The sequence below is a fragment of the Electrona antarctica genome, assembly GCF_951216825.1.
Source record: "Electrona antarctica genome assembly, chromosome: 11".
In the NCBI taxonomy this organism is placed as follows: Eukaryota; Metazoa; Chordata; class Actinopteri; order Myctophiformes; family Myctophidae; genus Electrona; species Electrona antarctica.
In genome coordinates this window covers 24,461,567-24,489,536 of record NC_136792.1, presented here as the reverse complement: position 1 = coordinate 24,489,536, position 27,970 = coordinate 24,461,567, and the positions used below count along the sequence as shown (strand labels likewise).

The following is a 27,970-nucleotide window of genomic DNA, read 5'->3' as shown; positions in this document are numbered from 1 at the left end:
ATCGCACCATTAAGATCATCGTGGCCATAATCACCAATTCTATCTGTTTATTTCAATCGCCTGTATCTCCTATTCCTTTTTTTGGTCAAAACAAGGTTTATTCCACGGCCCAGAGCCGACGATGTGATCCTTCTGCATCATGTTAAAGCAGCACCCGTGGTAAACATGGAATGATGTTGCATTGTCACACAGCCCAACATAAGATCACAACATCCGGTCTAGATTTTTGGCTCTTCAAAATAAGAGCTGAACAGGGAAAAATGCTGGCGTGAATTATATCATAATTTATCAATGCATTTCGGTCTAAGAGTTAAGTTGTATGAAATACTTTCCATTAATATAGTGGTTGCAACTGTATTAATTGATTGCCTGAGTCCCATGGTGGGAGTTCTGCTCTGGTTTTGGTGAATATTAAGTAGTTCCGGTCATGTTGTGGGGGGTACTGGGGTCACGCATTAAAAGTAAATTAATCCACAAAACTACTCATTTGTATTTCTGACCTATTTCTATAATATTAGCGCAAATTTCGTTCAACTTTGACCACTCCATCACAGGGAACAATTTTTGGGCGTAGTGATATGGACACAAAAAACATATTTCCGTATGATAGAGGGGTAAAAAATGAAGGAAAGTTGCACTATATGGTAGAAATAGGTCAACGATAAAAAATGACGCTAGTTTTGTGAATTAATTTACTTTTAATGCGTGTCCCCCTGTGTCCCCCACAAAATGACCGGAACTACTTAATATTTCACCAAAACCAGAGCAGAATTCCCACCACGGGACTTGGGCAATCAATTAATACAGTTGCAACCACTATATTAATGGCAAGTATTTCATATAGCTTTAAGGGGAATACCACTCATTTTCAACATTTTACTATGTCATTAATATACCTTAGAGCTGTTGTGTGGAAATAATAAAAAGTCCCCCCATTATGTGTTTAATTTCCTAGAACTTTTTCAGACCTCCAGTATGACGTGTAGTATGACGTGAACTAAAAACAAACAGCAAAAATCTGAACTATCCCTTTAAATCTGGCCGAATACTACAGTTTTATTATCCTAACCCAGTGGTTCTCAACCTGTTTAATTTCAAGGACCCCCAGTTTGGTATTCACAAATGGAACTAAATGGACCCTAATGGGGCAGAACTGCATGTTTTCACTTGGTTTTCTAACTATTTATCTTCTAGCTTGAAACCTCTTGGAACTGGGTAGTATACAGTATAAGGATAGTATTATAATATTATCTTCTCTATCTTAAACCTTCCCACACTGCAAGATGTTAATATAATGGCGCATATCACACACTACAGCATTGTATTAAGTGTATGATGCCTGGCTGAACTATGCTGCACTTCATGTGATCTCATCACATATCTGATCACATGCAGAAACAGATGGAGCCAGTTAAAGTTGCTGTGGTAATGGTTGTGTGATATGTAGACGGGTGGAAACCTCATACGGTATGTTCATAACCGATGCTTTTCAAGATTAAAATTCAATAGCAGCAAAAGTAGCAGATCTACAAGCTCAAAATGCGCCAAACGTGCATTTCGAGCTTGTGGATCTGCTACTTTTGATGCTTTTGTGTGGCACTGTAGTAGTATGATCAAGTAGGGCGTTCATTTACAAGGCATCAAAAAGCCTCAGCTGTCCAACCGTTGTTTCAGTTGGTCGCCACTCGCCATGTCAAAAGTCTTTCACTTCACATTTATCTCCTTGTAGTGGTTTCTCTTGGTCTAAAATAAATGGACCCTTAGGGGTCTATTTGGTTCCATTTGTAAACTCTCAGAGTTATGGGGGTCCTTGAAATGAATCCACTGCTGTAGTGTGAGCCCAGTTTCTGGAACCACAGAGGGCATCATTTCAAGAGGGAGATGACATTGAATTTGGATTCTTTGATTCTTGTTAAGACCTTTATGGAAACTGCTCTCAGTGAGAAATGTATCCTTGGTAAACAGCGAGTTCAGCTACCATGACCGTGTTTAAAGTGGGAAAAGTGGTTTTCAGCGGTAAAACAAGTTGAAGGACAAACTGAGACTGTAAATTCATATGGCAGAACTGCAGCGCTGGTCATTCTCAGAGGCTGCTCACTGCATGATCCCACTCCGTGTAACAGAAAGGCAATGCAACACCGTAGGACAGTGATTTTCAAAGTGGGGTCCGGGGACCCCCAAGGGTCAATGAGGGAGTTCCCAATTAAATGTATCACTTTAACCACTTTATCCATTTACATTGGCTATTAGTTTAGTCATAGTCACAAGCTTATAGATATGCTATTTTGAAGAAATGTTTAAACAAAATTAGCTTGTTATTGAACAAAATGTTGACATTTTAACAAGACTTCGGTCAGAAGCACTCACGTGATTTAACCATTTATTAAATGGAACACAGTAACACTTGGCATTAATGGCTCTGCTCTTTAAGATGTTCCCTATGACGTTTCTTACGTCGGTTCTTCCAATCAGAACACAGCCCGGAGCGCATCCGGTCGGAGAGGAGGGATCTAATTCCAATCTCACTAGCGTGTCTCCTTACATTATCTATGACGAAAGATAAATCTTCCTAACTTGAAGACACAAAATTAAGAAATAAAACATTGATATACAAAAAAGAAATGAATAGAGGGAACAGTTATTACAGATGAGCCCGAATATAACTAACCAACAAATTAATCTAACATATGGATTTCAGTTCTACATTCAGTTTAAACATTTGAGTAAATGCAAGACAGCAGCATTGATTGATTGATTGATTGATTGATTGATTGATTGATTGATTGGTTGATTGATTCTTTATTTAAGTTATTTTGTTTACTGCATAGTGTGCACTGTGCAGCAATTGAAGCAGAGATCTGGTGTAGGAGCAAGCCGTATTTAAATGGACCACCTTGTTGAGGGAATGAGATGTGATTGGTGTGTATGAAAGCATGGCTGATTAAAAGCAATCAGCAGACTGATAGCTGATTACAGCTGATCTTTTGCGACTCCTGTGCCCTGCATGATAAATGTATTGTATGTATGGGGGTCCCTGGCACAAAATATTTCCAGATGGGGGTCCTATGCCACGGTTAAATAAGGGATATATTAATTTGGGGTCCTTGCCGTAGGACGCAGCGAAGAGACACGCACGCACACACCCACTGAATACAAAACAATCACACCTGTGTGAATTGAGTGGTGCAACTCCATGTGGGGGTCCCCAGGGGGTCTCGGGACTTTCAGACCCTGCAGGAACGAGCCCGGTCCGGTCCGGTTCCTGCGAGCCGCCTGCGTCCGAAACGGTTGAGAAATGACAGAGTTACCGTGTGGGGGTCCCCAGGGGGTCCCTCTACTGTACTGTACTGTACTGTCACTGTAATGTACTGTCACACCCGAAATCCTCATAATATGATGATTTCGGGTGTGACAGTACATTACAGTGAAGGACACACATATTAACTGTATTATATACAGTTAATGTGTGTGTGTGTGTGTGTGTGTGTGTGCGTGCGTGCGTGCGTGCGTGCGTGCGTGCGTGCGTGCGTGCGTGCGTGCGTGCGTGCGTGCGTGCGTGCGTGCGTGCGTGCGTGCGTGCGTGTTAGGCTGCACAACAGTGACACTTGGTGATGAAAACCAACCAAACGCTAGCTATTTTCATGCTCAGACCCAGGGACACAGCCAGCCAGATGCACACAAAGCTCTGTATAGGAGTGGTTGCACCACTCAAAAATATGGAGGAGAGATGGTAAAACTAGAAAGTCTCTTTTATGGCATACATACATGGCTAATCCTAGAAACACCACCAGTACTTTACTAGTATTTACTACTTTTATCTCTTGTTAGCACCTGGTTGATTTTGTACTTTATGTTTGCATTTTTTTTTTTGTCAATTATCTAATGTAATCCTGGGCACTACACTTCCTCTGCCAACCTGGGGGGGCAGCGGACTGACCTCATGCTTCCTTCTATGCATGAGGAGTCCAAGCTGCTTCTTTTCACTTGACGGGGGAATTTCCCCAGCCGGACGTAGAAACGTGGAAGAAACACGTTAATCCGACCAGTTCCTTTCCCCTCCATCAGGCTGGCCAGGGGAGGTAGTTTAGAGACCAGGATTACTGCATGTTTTTGTGAGGGTACCTACCTTAACACTTAGGCCGCTAGCATTTATTGAAAAATTAGGATCTAATTCACGCCAGCATTTTTTTTATTTGAGCTCTTATTTTGAAAATGAGCAGTAGTCATAACCTTGGAATCTACACGGAGCTAGGCAGGCCTTGTTTACAATCTGAATCCAGACCGAAGCTCTGGAGAGCTAGGGACACGGGTCTAGAACATGCAAAAGTCTTACTCAAATTTAGGCTCTCTAGCCTATGGGACTAGTCCTGATTGGCTCAGCAAATTCGGCAAGAACAGTGAAGGCTGCCTCTCTAACACAACAGCAGCTAATGTTATGTGCTGAACTGCAAGGACGGACAGCAACAAAGCCACAACAAAACCGTCATTGAACCACGAACAGAACGTCGCAAACGAACGCAAACAATGGCCACGAGGTTCTGACACACAATTTTTGTACTAAAATAATAATAATACAAATATGGGTGAAAGCGCTTCACCAAATCAGGTGAAAGCGCTTCTTTCACCTGACATCACTATCACTATCACTATCACTATCACTATCACTATCACTATCACTATCACTATCACTATGTGATCATTTCTTGTTTTTATTTTAGTTTTATTCACTTTCAATCATTATTGGGGCAGGGTTAGGGTTATAAGGTTAGGTTTTAAATACTGTATTTCCTAAAGGTCTAAATGAAGAATTGGTGTTAACTATGATTATACTTTTTGTAATGTGGATTCTGTGAGTTGAAATGAGACAATAATGATTTCTTATAATTATATGTATGTTGTTCACTATTATATATGCCTTTTTCATAATGAGACACGGCTGTATAATCCTTTTTAATAAACAGAAATTCTATATAACCATGTAATTTCTGTTGCTATGAAAATTCTGACACTGACGATTTGTGACACTTGTAGATCAGCTATTTTATTGTATTATTATTATGCTATTCAGCAACAGGGGGACCACGGCCATAGGGTATGGATATTTGGGATTGATTTATTTCAGTTTTGTGCAAATATGTAATTAATTAGTGATTTGATGTGATCAGTGTCACGATAACATTTAGTTCTATAACTCACTGCAACTAATACAAAAGTTCTGTCACGAAACGTTGTCAGGGAGGGCACACTGAAATGCTGTAAATGTAACTCAAAACTGCTTACTGTATGTTGTTGAGGAGAGAGTAAATGCAATTGCATTTAGTTAGGAAACATTTCTAGCAGTATAGCGTTATCCTCGACTCCCGGCTCTGCAGCGGTTAGGAAAAATTGCAACTGTCTGATCATTTCACGCGATGATTGAATTGCATGGTGATTAGTCTGAGGGGCTTATAGGAGAACTGACCGGCTCGGGACGCCCCCTAAAAATGGCTCTGCATGTTGCCATTTCTGCTGACTGTTTACTTCCAAGGTGGCTTTTGCCTTACTAAGCTTGCGGTGTCTCTTCCCTTATTGGTGATCTGTCATGGTCAGCCCCTCCCCCCCCACTGTCCTCCACTCCCAGTCCCATTGTTCCAGAGGACATTCCTTTTGTCGCCCTTGTACAATGACTGGCGTTGGTTTTCTCCATGGTGTTCACATTCAAACCTCCTCTGTTTGTCTCCCCTGCTGACCTGGTGGTTTCCTCGCTTTGCAGGGGGAATTAGCAAGGTAATGGGGACGAGGGGGAAATGGCAGTGCCGCGGGGGCGGTGTCCGGGCCTTGTGTCGTTTTGGAGCACTTGGACAGATGTTGTCCCCTGGCCCGGGGGTCAGGATTGCATTCACTCCTCATTGGTCTCACTCGCTCAGCACATTTTGGAAAGATGCATTTAACCAGTAAACCGTGGCATTGTTTCTGTATCCCCTGACTTCACCTCGCTATTTTGCCACCTCCCAGGTGGTTTTACGGTGAAAACACTGAGATTCTGTTGCACAATTAGAATGGTGATTCTCAGCATTGTTTCATTCCAAGGCTTCCCAGTTTGATATAGGCCACAGACCCCCATTAGATACCATGTATACCCCCCCTTGGACCCCAATATACACTGTAAGGTCCTCTTCATTTTATTCTGAGTATGTACAAATGGTCCCATTTGTTCATTCTCAGAGTTCCAGACCTGTAAGGGTCCATTTGGACCCCCCATGGTGGTCCCCGGACCCCACGTTGAGAACCAGTTCTATACTGACTGACTTGTGGCATTGCTGTGGTAAGGTGGTCATTGATACTCGAGATACACGTCTGTCTGACATGGAGAGCAAAGCACACATTACAGCTGTCACTCGATCCTGTAGGTTTACAGTCTATAATATTCGACGAATTAGACCCTTCCTCACCCAGGTGTCAGCCCAGCTCCTTATAATCCAGATTCCAGACATCAGTCATATCAAAACTTGACTATTGTAACTCCTTCCTTACTGGCCTCCTGGCATGGGCACTTAAGCCTCTCCAATTGATCCAGAATGCCGCAGCTCGCTTGGTCTTCAACCAGCCAAAATTCTCACATGTCTCCCCCCTTCTCTGCTCCACCATTGGCAGTACAAAACTCTGATGCTGGCTCCCCCATATCTTGCAAGTCTGATCGAACCCAACAAACCCTCCTGCGTGCTCAGATCAGCCAACGCAGGGAAGCTGGAAGTTCAGACTCCATCTTAGCCCGTAGCACAACTTTTTATGTAGACATAGCACTCTAGTGTATTATGCATAGTTTCATGATATAGATATTCCACTGTTAGGTTCTTAGCTTACGTATGATTCATGATGACTATTCTTTATGTATGTATTACCATGTATTTTGTTCTTGCTTACTGTATGTCACTCTGGACTAAGAGCGTCGGCTAAATGCCTAAATTGTAATTGTAAATTGATGGAATTGAAAATGTATTAAAAATTAACAGTCCAGAGCAGTGTTATTTTGTGTTATAATTTTGTCAACAAATACAAACTAGACTAAAATGTTATAGGGATGGACTAGTGGAAAACTATTTTCAGTACATTTGTAAAATCAGCCATTACGACGCCATCATCATCATCATTCGATGACTAAAATATGACTAAAACTACATTACATTTTATTCAAAAGACTATGACTACACTAAATGAAACATTGCTGTCAAAATGACCACTGTTTTACATGTTTTGTTTGTGTTTCAGCCATGCACCTTTTTGGGTTGAACTGGCACCTGCAGCCCATGAGACAGATGTACCAGCTGTCGGAGGACAACGCCAGCGGTGTGCCTTTCCCCACCGACCTGGCACTGCCACCCCTGGGAAACACAGGCCTGGAGATACCCAGGGGAAAAGATGACAGTAAGTTAATTTATTTAACGTTTGAACACTTTCTGCATTACAAATCTGCATGCCAGTATGATAATAACTTCAACGCTGCTTCAAGTTCATAAAATGACAATTCGGAGATGCAAGGAAATAATTTATTTGGTGTGTCTGGTGTTGTATAATGATCATTTTGAAAAATAAAAAAAGGAAAGGAAAGCAATTTGCACCAACGTGGAACGGCACAATTAAAACAAAACAAAAAGTTTTCCAAATTTCCAAGTTTCACCAGTGACATTTCAGAACTCATGCAAGTCTCTTCTAATTGTTCTGCCGTCCAAGCTCCCATTGTGCTCCACGCTCTCTGTGGTATGCACAGATCTGCTTTGTAATCCAACGCAAAGATGCTAGGAATGGAGAGAAGACGTGTTGTTTGTTCCTGGAGGGAGAAAAATGGGACGGCTTTATGGATGGAGGGTCCAGGGACTGGAGGGGACGGGAGATTAGCCTTTCCCAGCCTCCTCAGAACGGATGTGATCCTTTCATCTTCGAGGCTGTGCTGCCTTCCCTGGCAGTCAAAGTGACCATATGTCCGCCCCGTGGTACCACCCCGCTCCATTCCAGCACACAAAAGTTTTATCTTCTCTACTCTCGGCATACAAACACCAGCTCAGATTTTCACCGCTTTCGCGTTTCCGCATGCAGGGCAAACAGGGGGGCGATCAGGGACATTACCATATAGATGAAACTTGAGAGTTGTCCGTTTCATTTACCCGCATGACAGAAAGTGTGTTTAACTAACAAGAAGGTGCCACTGCAGGCAAGTTTCAGCCTGTCATGGCAGCTGTTGTTGAAGGGAAATCGATAGCCATGGCTCTCTGAGTCTGTATCATTCGGGCGCCGCTGTCCCCCCAGCCATGTCTGGTGGTCAGTTTAATTTTCTCCCAAGGTGATGCAGATGAGTACGGCCTCTCGCTGCCTTCCCCACAGTTCCCCCTCTCATCTCATATGACGTTTACCAAGGAATGACAAATGAGGGAGAGCCATTTAGTTAACCGTGAGGCTCATTACCACTGGTCTCGGTTTATGATTTATTTAAACTGACTGATGAGAACCCCATTAACGCCGTACATAAACACGTGCACACCCCCCTCCAACATGTGGAATACCAGCCCCAGTGTTGTAGCGTTATGTAAAGCCCATATCTGGGAGACGGGGAGCTTGTCTCGTGTCTTCACCGATAAAACCCATCGCTGCTGATGGACTTTTGAGGAGACTGCCATCTGCCGTGCCACATGTAACCTTACGCCGCGTCTGCCATCAAATCCTGTGGGCTGTGTTGTGTGGAAGTCTGCTTTAGTAGACATCACTGCAGCAAATTGGCCCATCTACACAGGCAAGCAGATGTTGGTATCTCCACCGAGTCCAATGGAAGGTGCATTATAGAGCATATGAAAGAAATAAACTTTTCACTGGTCGGTGTACTATATTCAGTATACTGTAGTGTTTACTTAACTCACAGATCTCTCTCCACTGCAATGAGAGTACTATGTTTTTCTTGTGTAATATAATCCGCCTGGGACTTACTTTAATGATTTTTTTTAACCAGTCTATATGGTAGGCTATAGACAGTATGCTAATTCTTATTATATATACAATAGAGTACATCTGATGCACCGCATTCTTTATTGTAGTTTGGACATCATTGCAATTAACTCTCCCCCTCCGAAGAGAGAGACAACCATAAAAAACAGTTATGACATGTTTTTTTACCGTAAAACTATACCAACTCATTAAAGCAAATGCCTTCCTACACCAATCCCTTGAGCTTTAAGGCTTACGTAACCACTGTATGTTACTGCTTTTGAAGATGGAATGCTCAATACTAATTTGTAAAACATGCAAACATATACCGGTATATATATTTATTATTATTATTATTATTATTATTATTATTATTATTATTATTATTATTATTATTATTATTATTATTATTATTATTTGTTAAATGAATAATTCTCTCATCTTGCAGTGGCAGTGAGAAGGGTCATTTGTTTTGGCTAGCTGTCAGCGATGTGATTGAAACCCTGCGATATGATTCTATCCCTGCCTTCTGTGTGACGGACGCTGTCTGCCCTCCGCGCGCAGGATTAATGGCATGGCCCGTTTGACGGATTTACTCTATGTGTGATGCAGGCAAATTGGACAGCCTGTTCCCCGATGACAGCTTCATAGACACGGGGGAGATTGACGTGGGCCGCAAGGTCGCCCAGCAGATTCCACCCGGCGTCTTCTGGAGGTCCCAGGTCTTCATTGATCATCCCATGTACTTGAAGTTCAACGTGTCCCTGGGCAAAGACGCCCTGGTGGGCATATACGGCAGGAGAGGCCTCCCACCCTCACACACACAGGTAGGGGGGAACCTTCTACGGTTAATATCTCACTAGATTTCAATGGTGGAACAAGTACTCAGATTGCTTTTTACTAAAGTATACAAATATACTCTTTGTTAAACCTTTTCGAAAATAGCAGATCTTGTAGATCAGCTCTATGTTTCCAGAGTTTTTATATCGGCTAATTTTGTAATAAATTAAAACTACTAAGAAACTTGTAACAAAGGTTTTCAAATAATTGTTGTGGAGTGAAAAGTATTTACCTCTGAGATGTAGTGGCATAGTAGTATAAAATATAGAAAACTGGACATAAAGAAAAGTACAGTACTGCAGTACTGAACTCACATTCATATTATCATGAAAGAATGGAGCCTGTAGTGCCATTGCCATTCATACATTCATACAGTACAGTTGGGTGCCACCGATATTGTCCCTTATCATTTGACCCATTTAGGCCTGACCTCAAAATTTTAAAAAATCCTTCTAAATCCTCCAGTTTTCTGAATAAATATTTTCACGATTTTTCAAAAATAGCAGACCTACAAGCTTGTAGCGCGCCACCGAGTGGCGCGCTATGAGCTTGTAGATCTGCTATTTTTCAATAGCTAAATTATAACATAATGTTTAAAACACCAAAAGGGGTTTTGCGCAGATCACGCAAACCTCAGCAAAAAGAAAAGGACAATATCGATGGCCTCCAACTGTACATTCATACAGTATATCATCAAGAGAAGGCTCTAAATGTGATGTTGCTGAGATGTGGCTTTTGCATCACTGCATGCGTATCAAAAGATATGTTTCCATTCCCTGTTCCGTAGAGGAGTGTAAATATCAACGTTGTTAGACAGACCGTGTATTAAACAACACCCTGTAAATGGAAAAGTATTTCATAAATCTTTGCTCCTTTTTGCCTTAAGGATTTATTGCAAAATCATTTGAGGATGTTCCTTAAATATTCAATGTCATCAATGAATCACCCACAAGGTTCAGGGCTCAGGGGGCCAACTGAGGAAGATTTGTCTTTGCACTAATTCTTCATCTATGTGCAGTACAGTATCATATACTGTATATCATGTGATTTATCATATCTGTCTTTGCATGGATGAGGTCTGCAGGGTATACATTTCATCTGTGAATGTAACCACAATGGCTCGACAGATTTTACAAAGTGCCGTTCTCTTACGCATTGGAGTTTATATTAATGTTCGACGTGATTTATTTATCAGTCCAAAGATTATGTTTGTCTCCTCCGCCCTGTTTTTATTCTGAAGCAAATAAGCCAAAGCATGTTTAGTTTTTTTGGGGGCTGATAACATATCGAGTGGCAGATGAGTCCAGAATCACTACCTCATGTAGATGGAAATGAAAGCCTGTCTCATCATTGGTATTCACTGAGACGCAGCGCTGATATGGAGCAAATTGGTGCAGATGTTTTTTTGGCAAACTCTTAACTCCTAATTTTAATTTTGTCTGCATCTGTGATGGTCCGAAATGGATTTTCATATGTGCAGCCGGACTGCGAAATGATCACAAGTCGTGCAAGCCGCGACGTACGTGCCAATGGCCCCTTCAACGCTCCTCTGAGATGATGAGTTATTCATGCGGGAACCCAATGATCCTCCGCTATAAGGAGGCTGTTGAAAGCACTCAGTCTCATGTGTCACTCTTAATGGCTTGTCTGCGGTTCGTCTTTATCTGTCCATCTATCTATCTGTCTGTCTTATCTGTCTGTCCGTCCGTCCGTCTTGTCTAGTTTGACTTTGTGGAGCTGCTGGACGGACGGAGGCTGCTGGCTCAGGATGGCTTCCAGGCTGTGGAGGGCCCTGCAGCGCTGCAGCGCAGCCTGGTTCCCATCACTACGCATGACACAGGCTTCATCCAGTACATGGACTCCGGCATCTGGCACATGGCCGTCTACAATGATGGGAAAGAAACGGAAACCATCTCCTTCCTCACCACCGCCATAGGTTAGTGCCCTGGGGCGCGACCTGCCTTAAACCTATTATAGCAATCCCCCCATAATCCCTATAATACCGAACGGCAGCACTCTACACCCGTACCAAAAAAAAGAGAGAAAAAAAGAAATAAGAAGGAAATCAGCACCAGTCCAGAAGCCAGGAGTCAGAGCTGAATTTTTGTTGCATTTCAGCAGCTGGTGGGGAAGAGTGTCAGGTTAATCAAGGTGAAGTCGGAACCTATCAATTCAGTTCCATCATGCCATGCACCTGACGAGGGTAGCCATTCCCAACCTGTGGGTCAGGGCCCACTGGTGTGTCGAGAGGATATTGTAAGTGGGCCTCCGAATAATTCCCAAAACATTATTTTGATAAATAATATTACTGATAATACAAAATGTCATGGTATTGTTTTATTATATATTTTTAATGTGTTTGGAACTGACTGTAAACTATACTAGGTCAGTTCCATTGATCCAAGCTGGAAGTTTGGAACACAATTTGAATGATGATTAATCATTCAAATTAACATGCTCTGAAAATGCACACAGGAATGGAACAGTGGTCAGATGGGTGGGCTTGAACACTTTTTTTTTTTTTAAATTCTTTATTTAAGGACATCAACAATCATGTTATACAACATTTTTCAAATAGTATTTATTTGTCCACAGGTTTTTTTTTTACATTTTTAAACAGGAACAAAAAAATAAAAATAGAAAATAAAATAAAGCGTATGGGAGAGATACAGAAATGATGTATACAGAAATGTTAAAGTACAAATGGACCCAGATCCAGAAATGGTTGGCAACCATTGCTCCATCTCCACTCCATCCGCGGGGGAGACAGTGTCAACAGAGTGTCAGGTAACTCAGGTTAATCAAGGTGAAGTCGAAACCTATGAAATCAGTGCCATTATCATGCAGTGCACCTGAGTAGGGCATTGAGAGATCATAATGCACTCATTAGCCTGAGTGCAGTCTCGGACGAATTAAGGGGCCTGGCTTCCGGCAGCCATTTGCATACAATTCGCACAGAAAATGATTATGCTTTCCTGCCAGTGCTGTACTTGATCACGTGTCCAATTTCCATCTACTTTCCATACTTCAAAGTGGCAGACACAGAGGTAGGGAGTGGGGTGTATTTTTCTGATTTGACCGTCTCTGTGTGGCACATGATCATGTGACCGCCTCTCAGACCTTTTTGCAAGAGGCGATGTCATTTTGCACGTGGCTCCTCTTTGTTCGGCCCTGAAGGCGACTTTGATTAGCGCTCCTGTATCAGGCAAGGTGCGAGAGAGGGCCTGAGGTGTCGTCTTTCACAGGCGGGGGACGGCAGCTGGGAGCTGTTCTCACATGCTCTTTAATTAAAAGCTCCTGGGCCACAGTCCATCTGTGACAGGGGCCGTGCCAGCCTGCGGATCAATGGGAGGCTGTCCTCGACTCCAATGCACATCGCCGACTGGAGACAGTCAAGAGATGCACTATACCTCCCCCCCCCCCCCCTCCCCCCACACACACACGCACACACACACACACACACACACACACACACACACACACACACACACACACACACACACACACACACACACACACACGCACACACACACACACGCACACCCATCCTACACACACACCCATCCTGCTGTGTCGACAACAGCTGCAATTCAGAGCTTAATGGACGATGCGACGCAAGGGAGGGGAGTGAGGGCAGCGTGTTTGCTTTAGCTCGCCTCTGCTTCTCGATTGGCTGCCTCGTTGTGGAGGCAAGTGGCGGGAAAAAGTACTTGATTGTTTTACTCGCGTAAAATTATTACGACGATATTTTGTGGGCTTGTAGATCGGCTATTTTTGGGACGAGATTTATGTAGAGGAGAAAAATGCGGTCCAAGTGCAGTTGCAACTCATCTTTGTTTTACTAAGAATTGAAGATGTCCAAGTCCGGCATTTGAGTAAATGTACTTATTTTCTTTCCACCACTGGACAGTGGACACATGCAAGGGAGGGGGGTCAGCCTGGGCAGCGTGTTTGCTTTGCCTGGCTTCTCCCTCTCCATTTGATGCACGCAGTAGAGGCAGAGGCAGGAGGGGATGATAGACAGAGGCTGTGTAGTGGAGGTCGGAATTGTTCCTCCATTCACTTTGTGTCTCAGAGTGCATCTGCTCAGAGCTGCTCAGAGGGAGGGCTGCAGGAGCCTTTTCTAAAATGGGTCGCTGGTTTAAGTGCCCTTCAGCAGAAATTGAATCTCACCGACAGCCTGAATCGTATTGAGCCATGGGAGGAATGAAGTTGACCTTCACACAGTGCCTCCCAGGTAAAGGAATATATGTGAACCATATCCATTTAGAACGGGAAGGCTGCAGAGCAGTGGTTCTCATAGTGGCGTCCAGGGCCCCCCCCGAGGGGTTCTTTAGGGGGCTCCTTTTTTAACCACTGTAACCCTATATGCATTGGCTATTGAAAATAGCATACCTAAAAGCTCTCAACACGTTATCAGTATTTTTTAAACCTTTTAACAACACACATCCTGTAAGGGGTTCCCTGGCACACAATATTTTCAGATGCAGGTCTACGGCCAATTACATGTTAATTTGGGGGTCCTTGACATGAAGAGTTTTAAAGAACACTGCCGTTGTCCTTTTTCGTTTTAGCTTTGTCTAAAATAAGGATAGCGACACAATTATTTTTATTTTGGTGTGTGCCAATAAAGAAATGGAAATGTGAGTACTTTGTCCACCATTTATTGAATTTTTGGATGTGCTACCTTTTTGGATTTTTTTTAATTCCTATTTTTGTATGTATACTGGATTTGGGTTTAGCACTCAACTGAAAACCATTGCTGATGCGCAACCTCTTTTTCTCATACAATTATTTCAGTCAGCATTGGTGGTGGCGAGGGGGAGGGGAGTCTGTCATGTGAAACCTCCGGCCCTCTTTACGTGAATGAATGAAAAGTTTGTTCACGTAGCCATGTCGTTGTTCAACTGGGGTGGAACGGGAACGTCCATTACTTGGCTGCAGCTCCGTGGCAGTGCGAGATGTGTCCTGCTGAATGTTCAGCACTAGGGCTCTCTGAAGCATGCATCCATTTGTCCCCCTCCGCCTGTTGCCAGGCATGATTCATCCGCAACAAATTCAGCCTACTGGCGCATGCATGCACACACACACGCTGAGGGGGGGGGGGGGGGGGGGGGGGTAAGCCGTCATTCACCTGATGCGTTTGCCGTTAATTGGTCTGAAACAAAATATAGTGGCTCCCTGGGCAAACCTATTTTAAACATAGTTGTAGTTTGATGTTGTTGAGTTATTTCTCCCTCCCCCAGCATGCTAGAGAGACAACATCTTCCTGCAGGTTGCGTCTGATCAGAGCCTCTCTGCATGGTCTCCGCCGCCCATCAGTCAGAGCTGGATGAGCATCCTCGGAGAGTGTGGCGAGGCACTGATTAAAACACGCCCTGCCGCCTACGTTTCCGTCCTTCCTGACCGGAGAGACTTCGTACAATATAGTTAGCTCCCCTGATAGGAACGGTAATGAATTTCAATGAAGCTCTGCTTGAATCCATGATTTATGCGTTAGCCTCTGTATGTTGGCTAGGAGATATGCAGGGCTTCCCGCCAACCAACCAACCGCCACTACACCCCTCCCCACCACCCAGCCTCTGTGCTCTTAGAAGGAACACAGGTAATGGGCATGGTAAACACGTAGCCCTGCTAAACCACGTCAGCATGTTGAATGAGTGCTCTGCTCTGCACCGGCTCAGGATGTTCCATTGGACTGTGGTGCTGCACAACCATAGCAAAAAGGATATTGTTGCTGTCGGGCAGAAACCTCTTATCTCTATATTCAAACCTTTTGTGTTTTTTTCTGTAAATGAATGCCCCACTTGATCATACTACAGTGTTACACAAAAGCATCAAGTAGTAGATCTGCAAGCTCGAGACGCATTTTGTTTCCACCCGACATGTGAAACTCGTGGACCCGGGTTCAAACCGACTCCCATCTTCTCTATCATGTCTCTCCTCTCTATATTTATATTGATCATATAACAATGTGCAAGAAAATATTAAAAAATAAGGAAGAACTTATATATTTGTGGACAATCAAAATATGTTGGAAATTTTAATGTGGTGTCATTAAAATTAATCTTGATATGGCACACTCACTATCTAGAAAATAAAAACACTTCATTTTAAAAAGGTTGGACCCCTGTTATAGGCGCTTCTTTTGGGATTATTTTTATAGACCTATTTACTTGTTTCTATGAGACATGGCAACAGCAAAAGCAAAGCAAAAGCAAAGTTACTATATTTACCCAGGGTATCTGGGCTAAGCTCAAGAACTTGTTTCCAGCCAGGCCCTGCTCATAGAACATTTAATGGTAGTGGTTCAATGTCTTGCTCAAGGGCACTTCAGCGGTGGTAATTGTAACGTGTCGGACCCCCCCCACAAAAAAAAAATAGGAATAATTAATCCAAATGTGACCAAGTCATAATTTGTGACCTCTTCATGCTCCTCTGCATGGCGCTGTCGCATGTCGAAAATCACAGGCCTACAACCTCACAACGCACCATGGATACAATGCATTATATGTGCTTATAGGTCTGCTATTTTCCGCACAAGAGACTGTCGTGCAATGAAGTATGAATCGGGCCTAACACTTAACATAAGACATAACAAACGTCCTGCCATAGGACAGTACAGTGTGAGCTACTTGCCCTCACTAAAACCTAACTATCCCAAATCCACCCGCATGCCCACTGTTCCCATCTCTGTGTCTCTCTCTCCCTCTCGCATTGCATTATTTTCCTCTCTCTCTGTGTGTGTGTGTGTGTGTGTGTGTGTGTGTGTGTGTGTGTGTGTGTGTGTGTGTGTGTGTGTGTGTGTGTGTGTGTGTGTGTGTGTGTGTGTCTCTTCTCATGCCCCTCTTGCTGTTGCGCCCTCGGTGATGATTGACTCTCCAGGGTAAAGGGAAGCTCCAGTCGCGGCTCACATTTCCAACCCTCTGCAGGGGGACAACGACTTCTTTGTTCCATAACTTCTGCCTCAGAGCTTGATGCTCCTTCTGTCGCCTGCAGGCAGCGGGCGAGAGGGATCTTTTTTTCTTTTGTTTAATTCAGAGACCTCGTACGTGTTTGGGATTCGAAGAGCTCGGCCTTGTTTCATGCGAAGGAAACAAACATTCCGTTGGATACAAGCTAACTAGGAGCGATAATTGGTTGTATGAAGAAGATGCATAAATCCGTTTATCAGTTTCGACACAGTGACATTGTTCACTACATGATATGGGCGGAGAATGATACACATGTTGTGGCTGCTTGTGGCTCTGTTGTGCTGGGAGAACGTTAATTTGAAAAGAGAGACTCAGTATAGCATAAATGCATCTTGGCACCAACACTCCACTCTGAGATGTAATGCCAACTAGGAAGGTGTTCTCAGTAGACCGCAAATCTTTGCCAGGAGGCATGCCTGATGCAGATGTCTGTCTGCAGAATGTGATGACAATGTTTAGGGGGTTGTGTGCGTGTATGAAAAGGCATGGTGTAATGGGGGGTATAACAAAGGAATATCATTAGATCGTTACAGTACACTACACTAGACTGTCAGGCTGTATTGTATGGCAAATCTTTGGGAAACAGTATGGGAAAGTAGTGTAGCATGTTGTCATCAATAGGAAAATTGTGACTTATAAAACAATAATTGAAATGATTAAATAAGTTAATCATACTATCAATTAGATTACTTTTGCGTCAATTCGCTTATAATATGAAAAATTACACCTGTGTGAACTGAGTGGTGCAACTCCCCTCTCCCCTCTCCCCCTGCCTCTCTCTCTCTCTGTAATTAGCAGGCAACAGTGCAACACTATCTCTCTCTCTCTGTTTCTGGCACAACAGTGCCACTTTTGCCCCTACTGGTACTCATAGTCACATAGGTGAAGACGGACATTGCTGTTCCTTGGAGTGGTTGCACCACTCAAAAATATACAAATTATTACACAAACGTGCTTCTCCATTATTCGATGAATAATCGATAGAATAACCACTAAGAAAATGCAGTCTAAAGACGATATTCTAACGTATTATGTTTTTTTCAAGCCCTACTTGATCATACTACAGCGTCACGCAAAGGCATCCAAAGTATAGCAGCTCAACAAGCTTGAAACAGATCTGCTACTTTTGCTGTTTTTGAATTTGAATCGTGAAAAGTAAAGTTTTAGACATACAGTACAGTTTCCACCCGACAGCAACGATGTCATAGTCCAGATGTAGCATACATTGAGTAGACTTCACTGTGGACCATGCAGACTAAAATGATGCAATAGTGCAGGACTTTGGCAGAGCACGTCTGAAGCTCCATAGTGGTGACCTACCGAACCTAGCGTTCACGTACTGCCAGGATGACTCAATAGTGGTGACCTACCGAACCTAGCGTTCACGTACTGCCAGGATGACTCAATAGTGGTGACCTACCGAACCTAGCGTTCACGTACTGCCAGGATGACTCGGCATGAGAGTGTTTCACCTCGACATGCATCACTGCAGTGAAAAGCAGTTTCAGCTGTTCTGTCTATACTTGGCAAGTGTAAAATAATGTATACAGTGTATTACAGTTCTTGGAAACCCCGTCCAAAACTGTAGTGTTCAACATGTGTTTCGGTGTTTGTGCCTCCAACAGAAAATCCCATTATTTTGTACTTTAACGGTGGTGTTTATTTATTTATTTATGTACACTCGTATTAGCCATAGAACAGCCTGTTTTATATAGGTCAGAACTCAGAATGCCTTTGTGCTTCAACATGCATAATGTGACACAGGAGTCTGGCGTTTGGGTTCGTCTTGATGGCTTTTGTGTTTAGTTTTTTTGACAGTCAGAGGGAACATCAGAGCGGTTCAGCAAGCTATCACCACACACACACACACACACACACACACACACACACACACACAGTGGCACTTGAGTGAATGTTTCACAGAGCAATTCTAACATTGAAAAAGACTGCAGTCTGTTCCTGTCAGTGTCATTAGCATACAGGGATGAAACGCAATTCTGAGAACAAACACGTGGGAGGAAATTGTTTACTTTTCCAAAATTTCCAAAACACATTACGCTGGGGTATGCTGGGCTGCCAGCTTTCACGTATCCTAAATAGCTGATCTGCGAGCCCACAATGTGTTGCATAACAACAAGCTTTTAGATCGCCTGTTTATTTGTGTGACACCGGTGTGCGACTAAGTGCAAAGTCTGTAAAGCAGGCTTGCTCTCTCTTTCAGATTCCACAGACAACTGCCCCAGTAACTGTTTTGTTTCTTTTTCAGATTCCATAGACGACTGCCCCAGTAACTGTTTTGGGAACGGCGATTGCGTGGCAGGGACGTGCCACTGCTTTCTAGGCTTCAGAGGGCCAGACTGTGGACGCGGTGAGTCCAGCCAATTTCTCCCACAGTGCATCTTCATCCCTCTGTCTGTGATTCATGCGAGTGAGTCAGCCCACACTGTAATTAGAACGCCAACGAGCATCGGCGAGGCACGACACACGCATTTTGTACACGCACAACTCTACAATGTCATTTGTAGTTCAATTAGATTTGTCTAATTGCACATGTCAGTATGTGAGTTAACACATTTAATGTGTTTCAGTTAATTATAGGTCCAATATATTTTTATTAGACAAAATGTCAGGCAATCTTGTTTAAAGAAGAGTACAACAACAACCTATATGGCTAATTATGTATTCAGGGTAAAATTGAGAACAATGATCCAGAAAACATTGTATAAACGTGGCTGGGGGTGTCACCCAATCCTGATTGATGAGTGGGTGACAATAATCGATCACAATGTAGGCGTGGATTATCAGATGAGCAGTTAGGATGAGAGTTGGTGGTGCCCAGGTTCCAACCCAAATAATTGGTATTCAAAGGCGATCACTCTACTAACTGAGCTAAGTGCACAATGAGAAATGTTTTAAGACCAATCATAAAAGTATACTGTATATAATTAATTAATTAATTAATTAATTAATTAATTAATTAATTAGAGAAACCAGCCCCCAAAAAAGAAAAAACCCTACGGCCACTGTTCTTGGAGACCAATCCTGATTTACCTGAAAGACCAGCCTAAAGTCTTTGCATTGTCTCTGCGATGCTGTTAGGTTTTGTTTCACCCGGCTTTAGGCCCTCCATTGCATGAGTTATCAGTCCACAGAGATCTCTGACAGTCTGGCTATGCCAGACTATGGGTGTTATAATATTACAATAAGTGTCTGTTTTGGCCTCTTACCATCTGTTATGCTACTGATAAATTGTTTTGTAACTTTATTTAATAGCTCATTAAATTTGATAATCTGACCATTAATTTCAACAGTTGTGCCACATTGTGAAGCTATCGAGACAAATTATGCTGTTTTTTTATTGCAATCTGGGTAACATCTGACGGTGCGGACACAAACCCCATTCCAAGGAAAAAGTGCATGTGCAACCACCACGTCAAAACCGGCGGCCAAATACATTTTGGCAGGTCCTTGACATGAAAAGTCTGAGCACCACTGATTTAGAAACAGGTTTTTCAGGAAACTGTTAAAGACATTTAGTATCTGCCTCAGGCCTTAATGGGTTAACAGCTAGTGTTCAAGTGGATGCAGGCTTCATCACCATGCTGGCTTGTGGTGGATTTTTGTAAAAAATAAAAATGTGCCAGTGGACAATAATACCAGAAACACATAAAGAGCTAGCCCTGAATGGCCATAACACATCTGTAACTCAGTGTTCAATCTGTACATTCTCCGAGTTAAGGGGGTCCTTGCAAATGAAACATTTGAGAACCACTAGTACTAGTTGGACTCCTAATATGCCATAGTGTCGTAGTAAATAATTGTCATACATTTTCTGAAGAAAACCTGGAGACTTAAGGCCTTCATTAATTGGGTGTTATGATCAAAATAAAAGGAAAAATTGCCACGGACAAGACCAAGTCTTTGCCACGGATACATTTGTCCGTGCACATTGTCCGACATATTGATGACCCCTGAGTGGATGTGTGTGTGATGCTGTCTGCTCTTTCCGAAGCCTCCTGTCCGGTGCTGTGCAGTGGGAATGGCCAGTACCTCAAAGGCCGCTGTATGTGCCACAGTGGCTGGAAGGGCTCCGAGTGCGACGTCGCCACCAACCAGTGCATCGACGTCACATGCAGCGGCCATGGAACCTGCATCGTGGGCACATGCATCTGCAACCCTGGATACAAAGGCGAAAATTGCGAAGAAGGTGATGACCCGCTGACTCCTTGGGTTTTTAGAGTCTATGACTGAAGCCTGCATGATGTATGATGATGTACAGTTGGAGGCCATCGATATTGTCCTTTTCTTTTTGCTGAGGTTTGCGTGATCTGCACAAAACCTTTTGGTGTTTTAAACATTATGTTATAATTTAGCTATTGAAAAATAGCAGATCTACAAGCTCATAGCGCGCCACCGAGTGGCGCGCTACGAGCTTGTAGGTCTGCTATTTTTGAAAAATCGTGAAAATATTTATTTCAGAAAACTGGAGGATTTAGAAGGATTTTTTTTTATTTTGAGGTCAGGCCTAAATGGGTCAAATGATAAGGGACAATATCGGTGGCACCCAACTGTATGATGATTTGTAGGCTAACAACACGTTATGATGGGATTGCATTGGTATTGGGTTGAAAAACTGTTCACTTGGGGCAGGTGACACCATGGTGTAAATAAATATAAAATTATATAAATGCATAATTCCAATCATTCAGTCTCTCACAACACATACAACACATCTTATCATTTTACTGTATATTGTAGTTAAATCTGTTCTTTAAATTGTAATTTTCCAAATTGTGTTACTTATCCTTGTTTTCACTTAAAGCAATATTATGTTTAATGTGAAATAATGTCAGCAGCTCACATGTCATATACTGCACATCCTTCATGTGGTTAAACAGTAATGTGAACATTAGGACGACGTTGGGGCTCTGGTAGGGTTGGGCTCTGGTAGGGTTGGGCTTACAATGAATGAACAAAGAGTATAATTATTTTTAAATAGTGAAATCCCATGAACTTAGATTGTCAATTTGTGTACGACAAATTTAGCTTGTTCCAATCCAATCCACTTTATTTATAAGGCACCAAAATGTTTGAACCAAAGTGCTGTGCTGTACACGCGCAAAACAACAATAATAAACATGGCAACATAAAGACCTAACGCAGTGGAAACAGCAACTGTGGCGCCACCTTGAGACGTTTTTGCTATTATTTTCAACGGGGTGACGTCACATTCATTTTCTAGATGCAGGGTTAAGTCGTTAATCAGACTAATCCATTTAGTTGATGAAAAAATATCTATTCACATTTTTTCGTGTTGATTCATTGATAAAAGGGTAAACAAAAACCCGAGGCTAATAAAAGGGGGGATTATTCGATTAACTACATGAGCAAGGTTAAGTTGCTTTATTGTTTCTAGATATCGGTTTCGATATATTTTCGGTTAATTTCCCAGCTCTAGGCTATCTTCCCCTAAAAACATCACGCGCCCACCTTCCTTTCCCTCTTACCCACGCTACGGATGCATGGCGGATGCATAGCGTTTAGATTAATCACACGAAAAACAAACCCATTCATCGTGTGAAATTCAATGAGGTGGAGTCGCGCCGAGACCAAGCCTGATTTCAATCCATTAACAGCTCTGCACATTAGCGATGTGGGATAAGGCTGCTGCGCCAGATAAGATTGAAGAAGCCATTGTGTTTGTCAGCTCTTGAAGGCTCTCATTTCAAGATGAAGAATGGCCATGAGGATTTTGATAAATGGGGGTTTGTGACATCCATAGGCCCCCATTCTATTTTGGTGGGCAGTGGCTGGCCATACGGATGGGGAATGCGGACCAGGGCCCTTTAACATCTCTACCTTTCTTCCCTGCGACCTTCAGACGCTATGATTAATTGCCAGGAGAGAGTGCCTTGTCAGTTAGCCTATGATCTTTGTGCCTCGTTGCCCAAACCATCTGCTAAGAGGCGAGGGATCTTGTTTGTCTCACTACGTACGGCCCCCTTATACCCATTTATGTCATGGTAAAGGCGAGCTGCCATGGCCTGGCCCCGTGGCTCCCAGTGGCTAGACATTATCGCTTTCCTGGCGCCCCATTTGCCATCTGTGTGTACCGGGTAGGTATTGTTTGAGTGGGATGACCGTTTTTTATTCCTTTTGACCGCCCCCAACCCACATGACACACACCTCACACACACACACACACACACACACACACACACACACACACACACACACACACACACACACACACACACACACACACACACACACACACACACACACACACACACACAGTCTCCTTGTAGCTTTAGTAGCTTGTAAATCAGCTACGTTTGGTAAGGTTCCTAATTGCAAGCCTAACTCCCCATCTATGTTGTAAGCATAAAACATGTCTATTTCTCAAATTCTACTATACTTGTGGGGGACATTTGGCCCTCACAAGTATACAGTAGCAATACAATTACACACACATGCACGCACGCACGCACGCACGCACGCACGCACGCACGCACGCGCACACACACACACACACACACACACACACTCTTTCTCTCTCACAACGTGTCATGGGAGCCGATCGCATAGAAAACAGCGATTCACTTTGCATTTGCATATAAATTGAAATTATGCATCTTTCAGTGTTAATTGGAAAACTATAGATACAGTGGTGGGAGATCAATGGCGTCGTTATGTTAGCCACAGTGGTCTTCTAACACCCTGCGTCTCAACCTTCTTTTAATTTCAAGGGTCCCCAGTTTGATGTGCATTAGGCCACAGACCCCCATTTCATACGATTAGTTTTTTTGGGACAAATGCAAATGGACTGGTTTTACAGACCCATAATTGTCCATAACTATTGACCATTTAGCTGAGGACCCCCGGGAACACCCTCAAGGACCACCGGACCCCACGTTGAGAACAAATGTTTCTCAATGTTTCCTTGTGGGGGGAAATGATTGATACTTGATACAAAATGGACAACTCTGAGATAGTATATGGAACCAAATGCTTCCATGCTCTCTAGAGTTAAAATAACACTAAGGATTATCAATAAAGACATCATTGTATCAAATGGGGGTTTGTGACCTAATCAATGCACATCAAACGGGAGGGCCTTGAAATTAAAAAGCTTTTCAACCACTGTCCTAAGAGGATGCAAACAGGAGGGGGAGCGTGCTGTTTAACAGAGAAGTCTAACAGCCTTCTCTGTTAGCCTCAGGCCTTCCCAGTCTGTGGCCCCTCTTCCCTAGCTGTCCTTTGTGGTTAACATTCTGTGGAGGTGGGCTCTGGTTAGTGTGGCTTCGAAGAAGGAACACACACACAATTTAGAGCAACATGCTCCTTGTTAGGGCGTCCTCCCGTCTTGTGGGAGGAAAATCTCATTACAAGGATGTTAGGAGTGTGTCAGCCAGGACGAGCGTGGGCAGTACCCACCATGGCAGGTTGGCACATTCAGACCCCCCCAGAAAAGAAAAAGAAAAGAAAAAGACCATTTCATCCGCTTACATGTTGGGCTGGCACATGTCGGCCGCGTGCTTAGCCGGCTTAAACCGCAGGGGAGCCAATGGCCATGGCCTCTGGAAAGTGATAAAACGCAGTCCCTCTCTGTTTACCTGAAGCTGTGTCTTTGAATGTGTTTTTTTGTCTTTTTGTAGTGGACTGCCTGGACCCGACGTGCTCGGGCCGAGGGGTGTGCGTCCGGGGAGAGTGCCACTGCTTTGTAGGCTGGGGTGGAGCCGGATGTGACAGTCCCCGGTCCTCGTGCATGGACCAGTGTTCTGGGCACGGAGCCTTCCTGGCAGACACCGGCACCTGCAGCTGTGATCCCAACTGGACCGGCCACGACTGCTCCACAGGTTAGTCCTGCACTCGGATGAAACGCGACCTGGGTTTGATTTGCTGGGGGGGGGATGGGATGAAGGGATCCATGCTTTTGATATCTCCCTCGTCGTTTATGTGGCCGGTGGCATTGGGGATATGTTTTATCCCTGCTTTTGGTCAGACTGAAATAAATACATGCATTTCCTTTTGGAAAATGTAGACTTTTGTATTTGATTACATCACACAAAAGGTTTCAAATGTTTTTAAAACACAAAAATTAAATCCCAAATAGTGAACATCAAATCAAATCAAATCAGCCTTTATTTATATAGCACATTATAACACAACCAAGGTTGACCGAAGTGCTTCACAACAAAGAAATTAAATTATTTTAGTAGGGACTTAAAAATGGCAATGGTTAGAGCAGCTCTACTATGGGGGGAGGTTGTTCCACAGCTCAGCGGCTGCCACCGCCTTTTGTTCTGAGGGTTCGGGTTGTTGGCACAGTCAGCAGTGACTGGTCAGCCGACCTCAGAGCTCTGGAGGGGTTGTGACGCTGTATGAGTTATTCCATATATGGGGGGGCCAGGCCGTTGAGAGATTTAAACGTGAATAGGAGGATTTTAAAATCAATTCTCTGTTTGATGGGGAGCCAGTGGAGTGAGGTTAAAACAGGTGTGATGTGGTCACATTTTTTGGTACCAGTGAGGAGGCGGGCAGCAGCATTTTGGACTAATTGAAGTCGTCTGAGGGAGGATTGGGGGATACCATAGTATAGTGCATTACAATAATCTAGCCTTAAGGTGATGAATGAATGGATGACTGTTTCAAATTGTTTAAGGGGGAGGTAGGGTTTGATTTTGGCGAGTAAACGTAGGTGGTAGAAACTTGTTTTAACAACTGAGCTGATCTGTTTGTCGAAGTTGAGGTGATTGTCGAATATAACGCCACGATTTTTTGCATTAGTATGGATGTTGGATGTAAGGGGGCCGAGGTTGTTAACAGGGGTGGGGTGTCGTCCAAAGATGATGATTTCAGTTTTATTGTCATTGAGATGTAGGAAATTTGCAGCCATCCAGGTTTTTACAGCATAACATAGCTTACAACTCATCATGAAGCAACGTGTTGTGAGCTTACATATTCACTATTTGTTATACGGCATGACAAAGTAAATAGAGATTAATTGGTTAAAGATGGAGTGCCATGATTTCCCCCCCCCCCTAAAACATGATCATCAGGTACTATGATTTAGCAAAAAAAAGTACAGAAAGTGTTAAAATTTAGTTTTTATGTGGCCACACCCACCAGTTAATTAACACTTAGGCCGCTATCATTTATTGAAAAATTAGGATCTAATTCACGCCAGCATTTTTTTAATTTGAGCTCTTATTTTGAAAAGCCGCCATTTCCGGTCCATGAGCAGTATGTCTTAACCTAGGAAACTACACAGAGCGGACAGGCCTTGTTTACCATCTGAAGCCAGACCGGAGCTCTGCAGAGCTCCAGATCATCATATCTGTGCCGTCAAAGAAACGCTGTTTTGACCAAAATGCCATCTGGGACAAGGAATAGGAGATACAGGCGATTGAAAGAAATGGATAGAATGGATTATTATGGCGACGACGATTTAAGATGGGCGATCCAGTGCTGTGCTAACAACACAGCTAGCTAACCGGCTAACGTGAGTAGCATTATGGCTCGAGCAATCGAACGCGCCATAAAAGCGCAATTGCCGTAGGCCGTCGCCAATGGCGTTAAGCGTCAGTATCAAAATTAGGCTTCAATTGACTTTAATTGTCGGCAATGGCGCTGAAAGTATTAAGTATACCTGGTTTTCACCTTAGCACCACCCCCTTGAACTTAACACATTACTGCCCAGCCCTCTAGGCGAGATCGTGGCGCTAGTGCCTGAGAAATGTGCAAAATATATAGCGTCGCAGTCCCGCCCCCTCCCGAGACCCAGAAGTGAATTCCCCGTTCATTTTCCTCATAGACTTTTCAAAAAGTATTTATATAAATACGTTTACACCGCGGACAAAGCCAACTCGAGTTGTGACAAATCATGACAGTAAACACAATGTTTTGGGCCGATCAAATTATTTGTAAGAAGAAAAACATTTTTTTTGTTGCAGAAACACTTTTTGTTTAGTTTTTCTTCTTACAAATTATTTGATCAGCGAAAAACATTGTGTTTATTGTCATGATTTGTCACAACTCGAGTTGGCTTTGTCCGTGGCGTAATCATCTTTAAATAAATACTTTTTGAAAAGTCTATGAGGAAAATGAATGAGGAATTCACTTCTGGGTCTAGCATCGTCATGAAAGGGGGCGGGACTGCGATGCTCTATACAGAGAAGAAGAGTCACTTCCGCCCGAGCCGGAAGTGATGTAGTCTGGATCTGTAGTGTAGCGAGGAGCCTAGGGGACGGACGAGGCCCCCGGAACAGCATCATGATTAGCGCGGTTCGGATTAGTGTTTTAATAGGCTATATACATGGCACTTTATGCCATTCTGAGCATAAATTCCACTAATAACCCTGTGCACATGTATGATTATCATGTAGTCTGTTACTACAATGGGAAGCCTATGAATGCTAGCGACGGAAGCTAACGGAGGCAAAAAAAAGGTCAATAAATATTTTTAAATGTTTTTTAATCATCGTGTTTCTCGTGGATGGATCAGATGGAATTAATCTTTCAGATGATCAGATGGGGTTAAGCCTCTCAACTGTTGTTGTATGATAATGGGGGAGGGGTTAGGGTTAGGTATATTTAGATTGGGCCTTTTGACTCAAGGCTTTCAGGAAGAAACCAAAACCAAAAATAATACACAGGGAAGAATATTTTAATATTATAACCAGTAACCACACCTGGGGTCTATTAGAGTATTGTTAACACATAGACACATGGACACACAGAAAAAGTAAAAAAAATCACTGCACTCCATCTTTAAGAAAATGAAACCCTCTCTTGTAACAGAACAGTGCTGTGTTTTTAAATTAACAGAAGATTTCAATGCAGACAAAATGTATTCAATAATAATTCTGCTCAATGTTTCTCATTCTGGACCCATGATGCAATAGAATCCAAAGTGTTTGAGGAGTCAGGGTCACATTTCTACATTTGAATTTATATTTTATGGTAGATAAAAATGATGAAATGATTTAATTCTTGATGTAATCGTCCCAGCTAGAGATAGTGATGCAGCATGTATGTCACATGTGTCTGGGGCTCCTTGGTGTAGACACTGTAGAGAAATGTGAGAGCCCATACCTTGATCTGACCCTTCCACCCCTGGGTGGAAATGTATAGCACTAGAAGCTCCACTGGCCTGCGGTGGGTCTCGTGTCTAGCGCCACAGGTCTGTGTCGCAGTGCGAT

At 43.2% G+C, this 27,970-nt stretch overlaps 1 protein-coding gene across 2 annotated transcripts in view; it reads left to right on the top strand.

The window, feature by feature from the left end:
- tenm4 (teneurin transmembrane protein 4) overlaps positions 1–27,970 on the top strand; it is a gene marked incomplete at its 5' end in the record, with an annotated part of 244,856 nt that overhangs the window by 83,336 nt on the left and 133,550 nt on the right. For both annotated transcript variants that reach the window (XM_079513576.1, XM_079513575.1), the window contains 6 exons: positions 7,249–7,404; positions 9,565–9,779; positions 11,515–11,728; positions 19,033–19,134; positions 20,779–20,973; positions 24,425–24,625. In XM_079513576.1, coding sequence (XP_079369702.1) covers positions 7,249–7,404; positions 9,565–9,779; positions 11,515–11,728; positions 19,033–19,134; positions 20,779–20,973; positions 24,425–24,625 — 1,083 coding nt within the window. The remainder of the gene's footprint in view (positions 1–7,248; positions 7,405–9,564; positions 9,780–11,514; positions 11,729–19,032; positions 19,135–20,778; positions 20,974–24,424; positions 24,626–27,970) is intronic.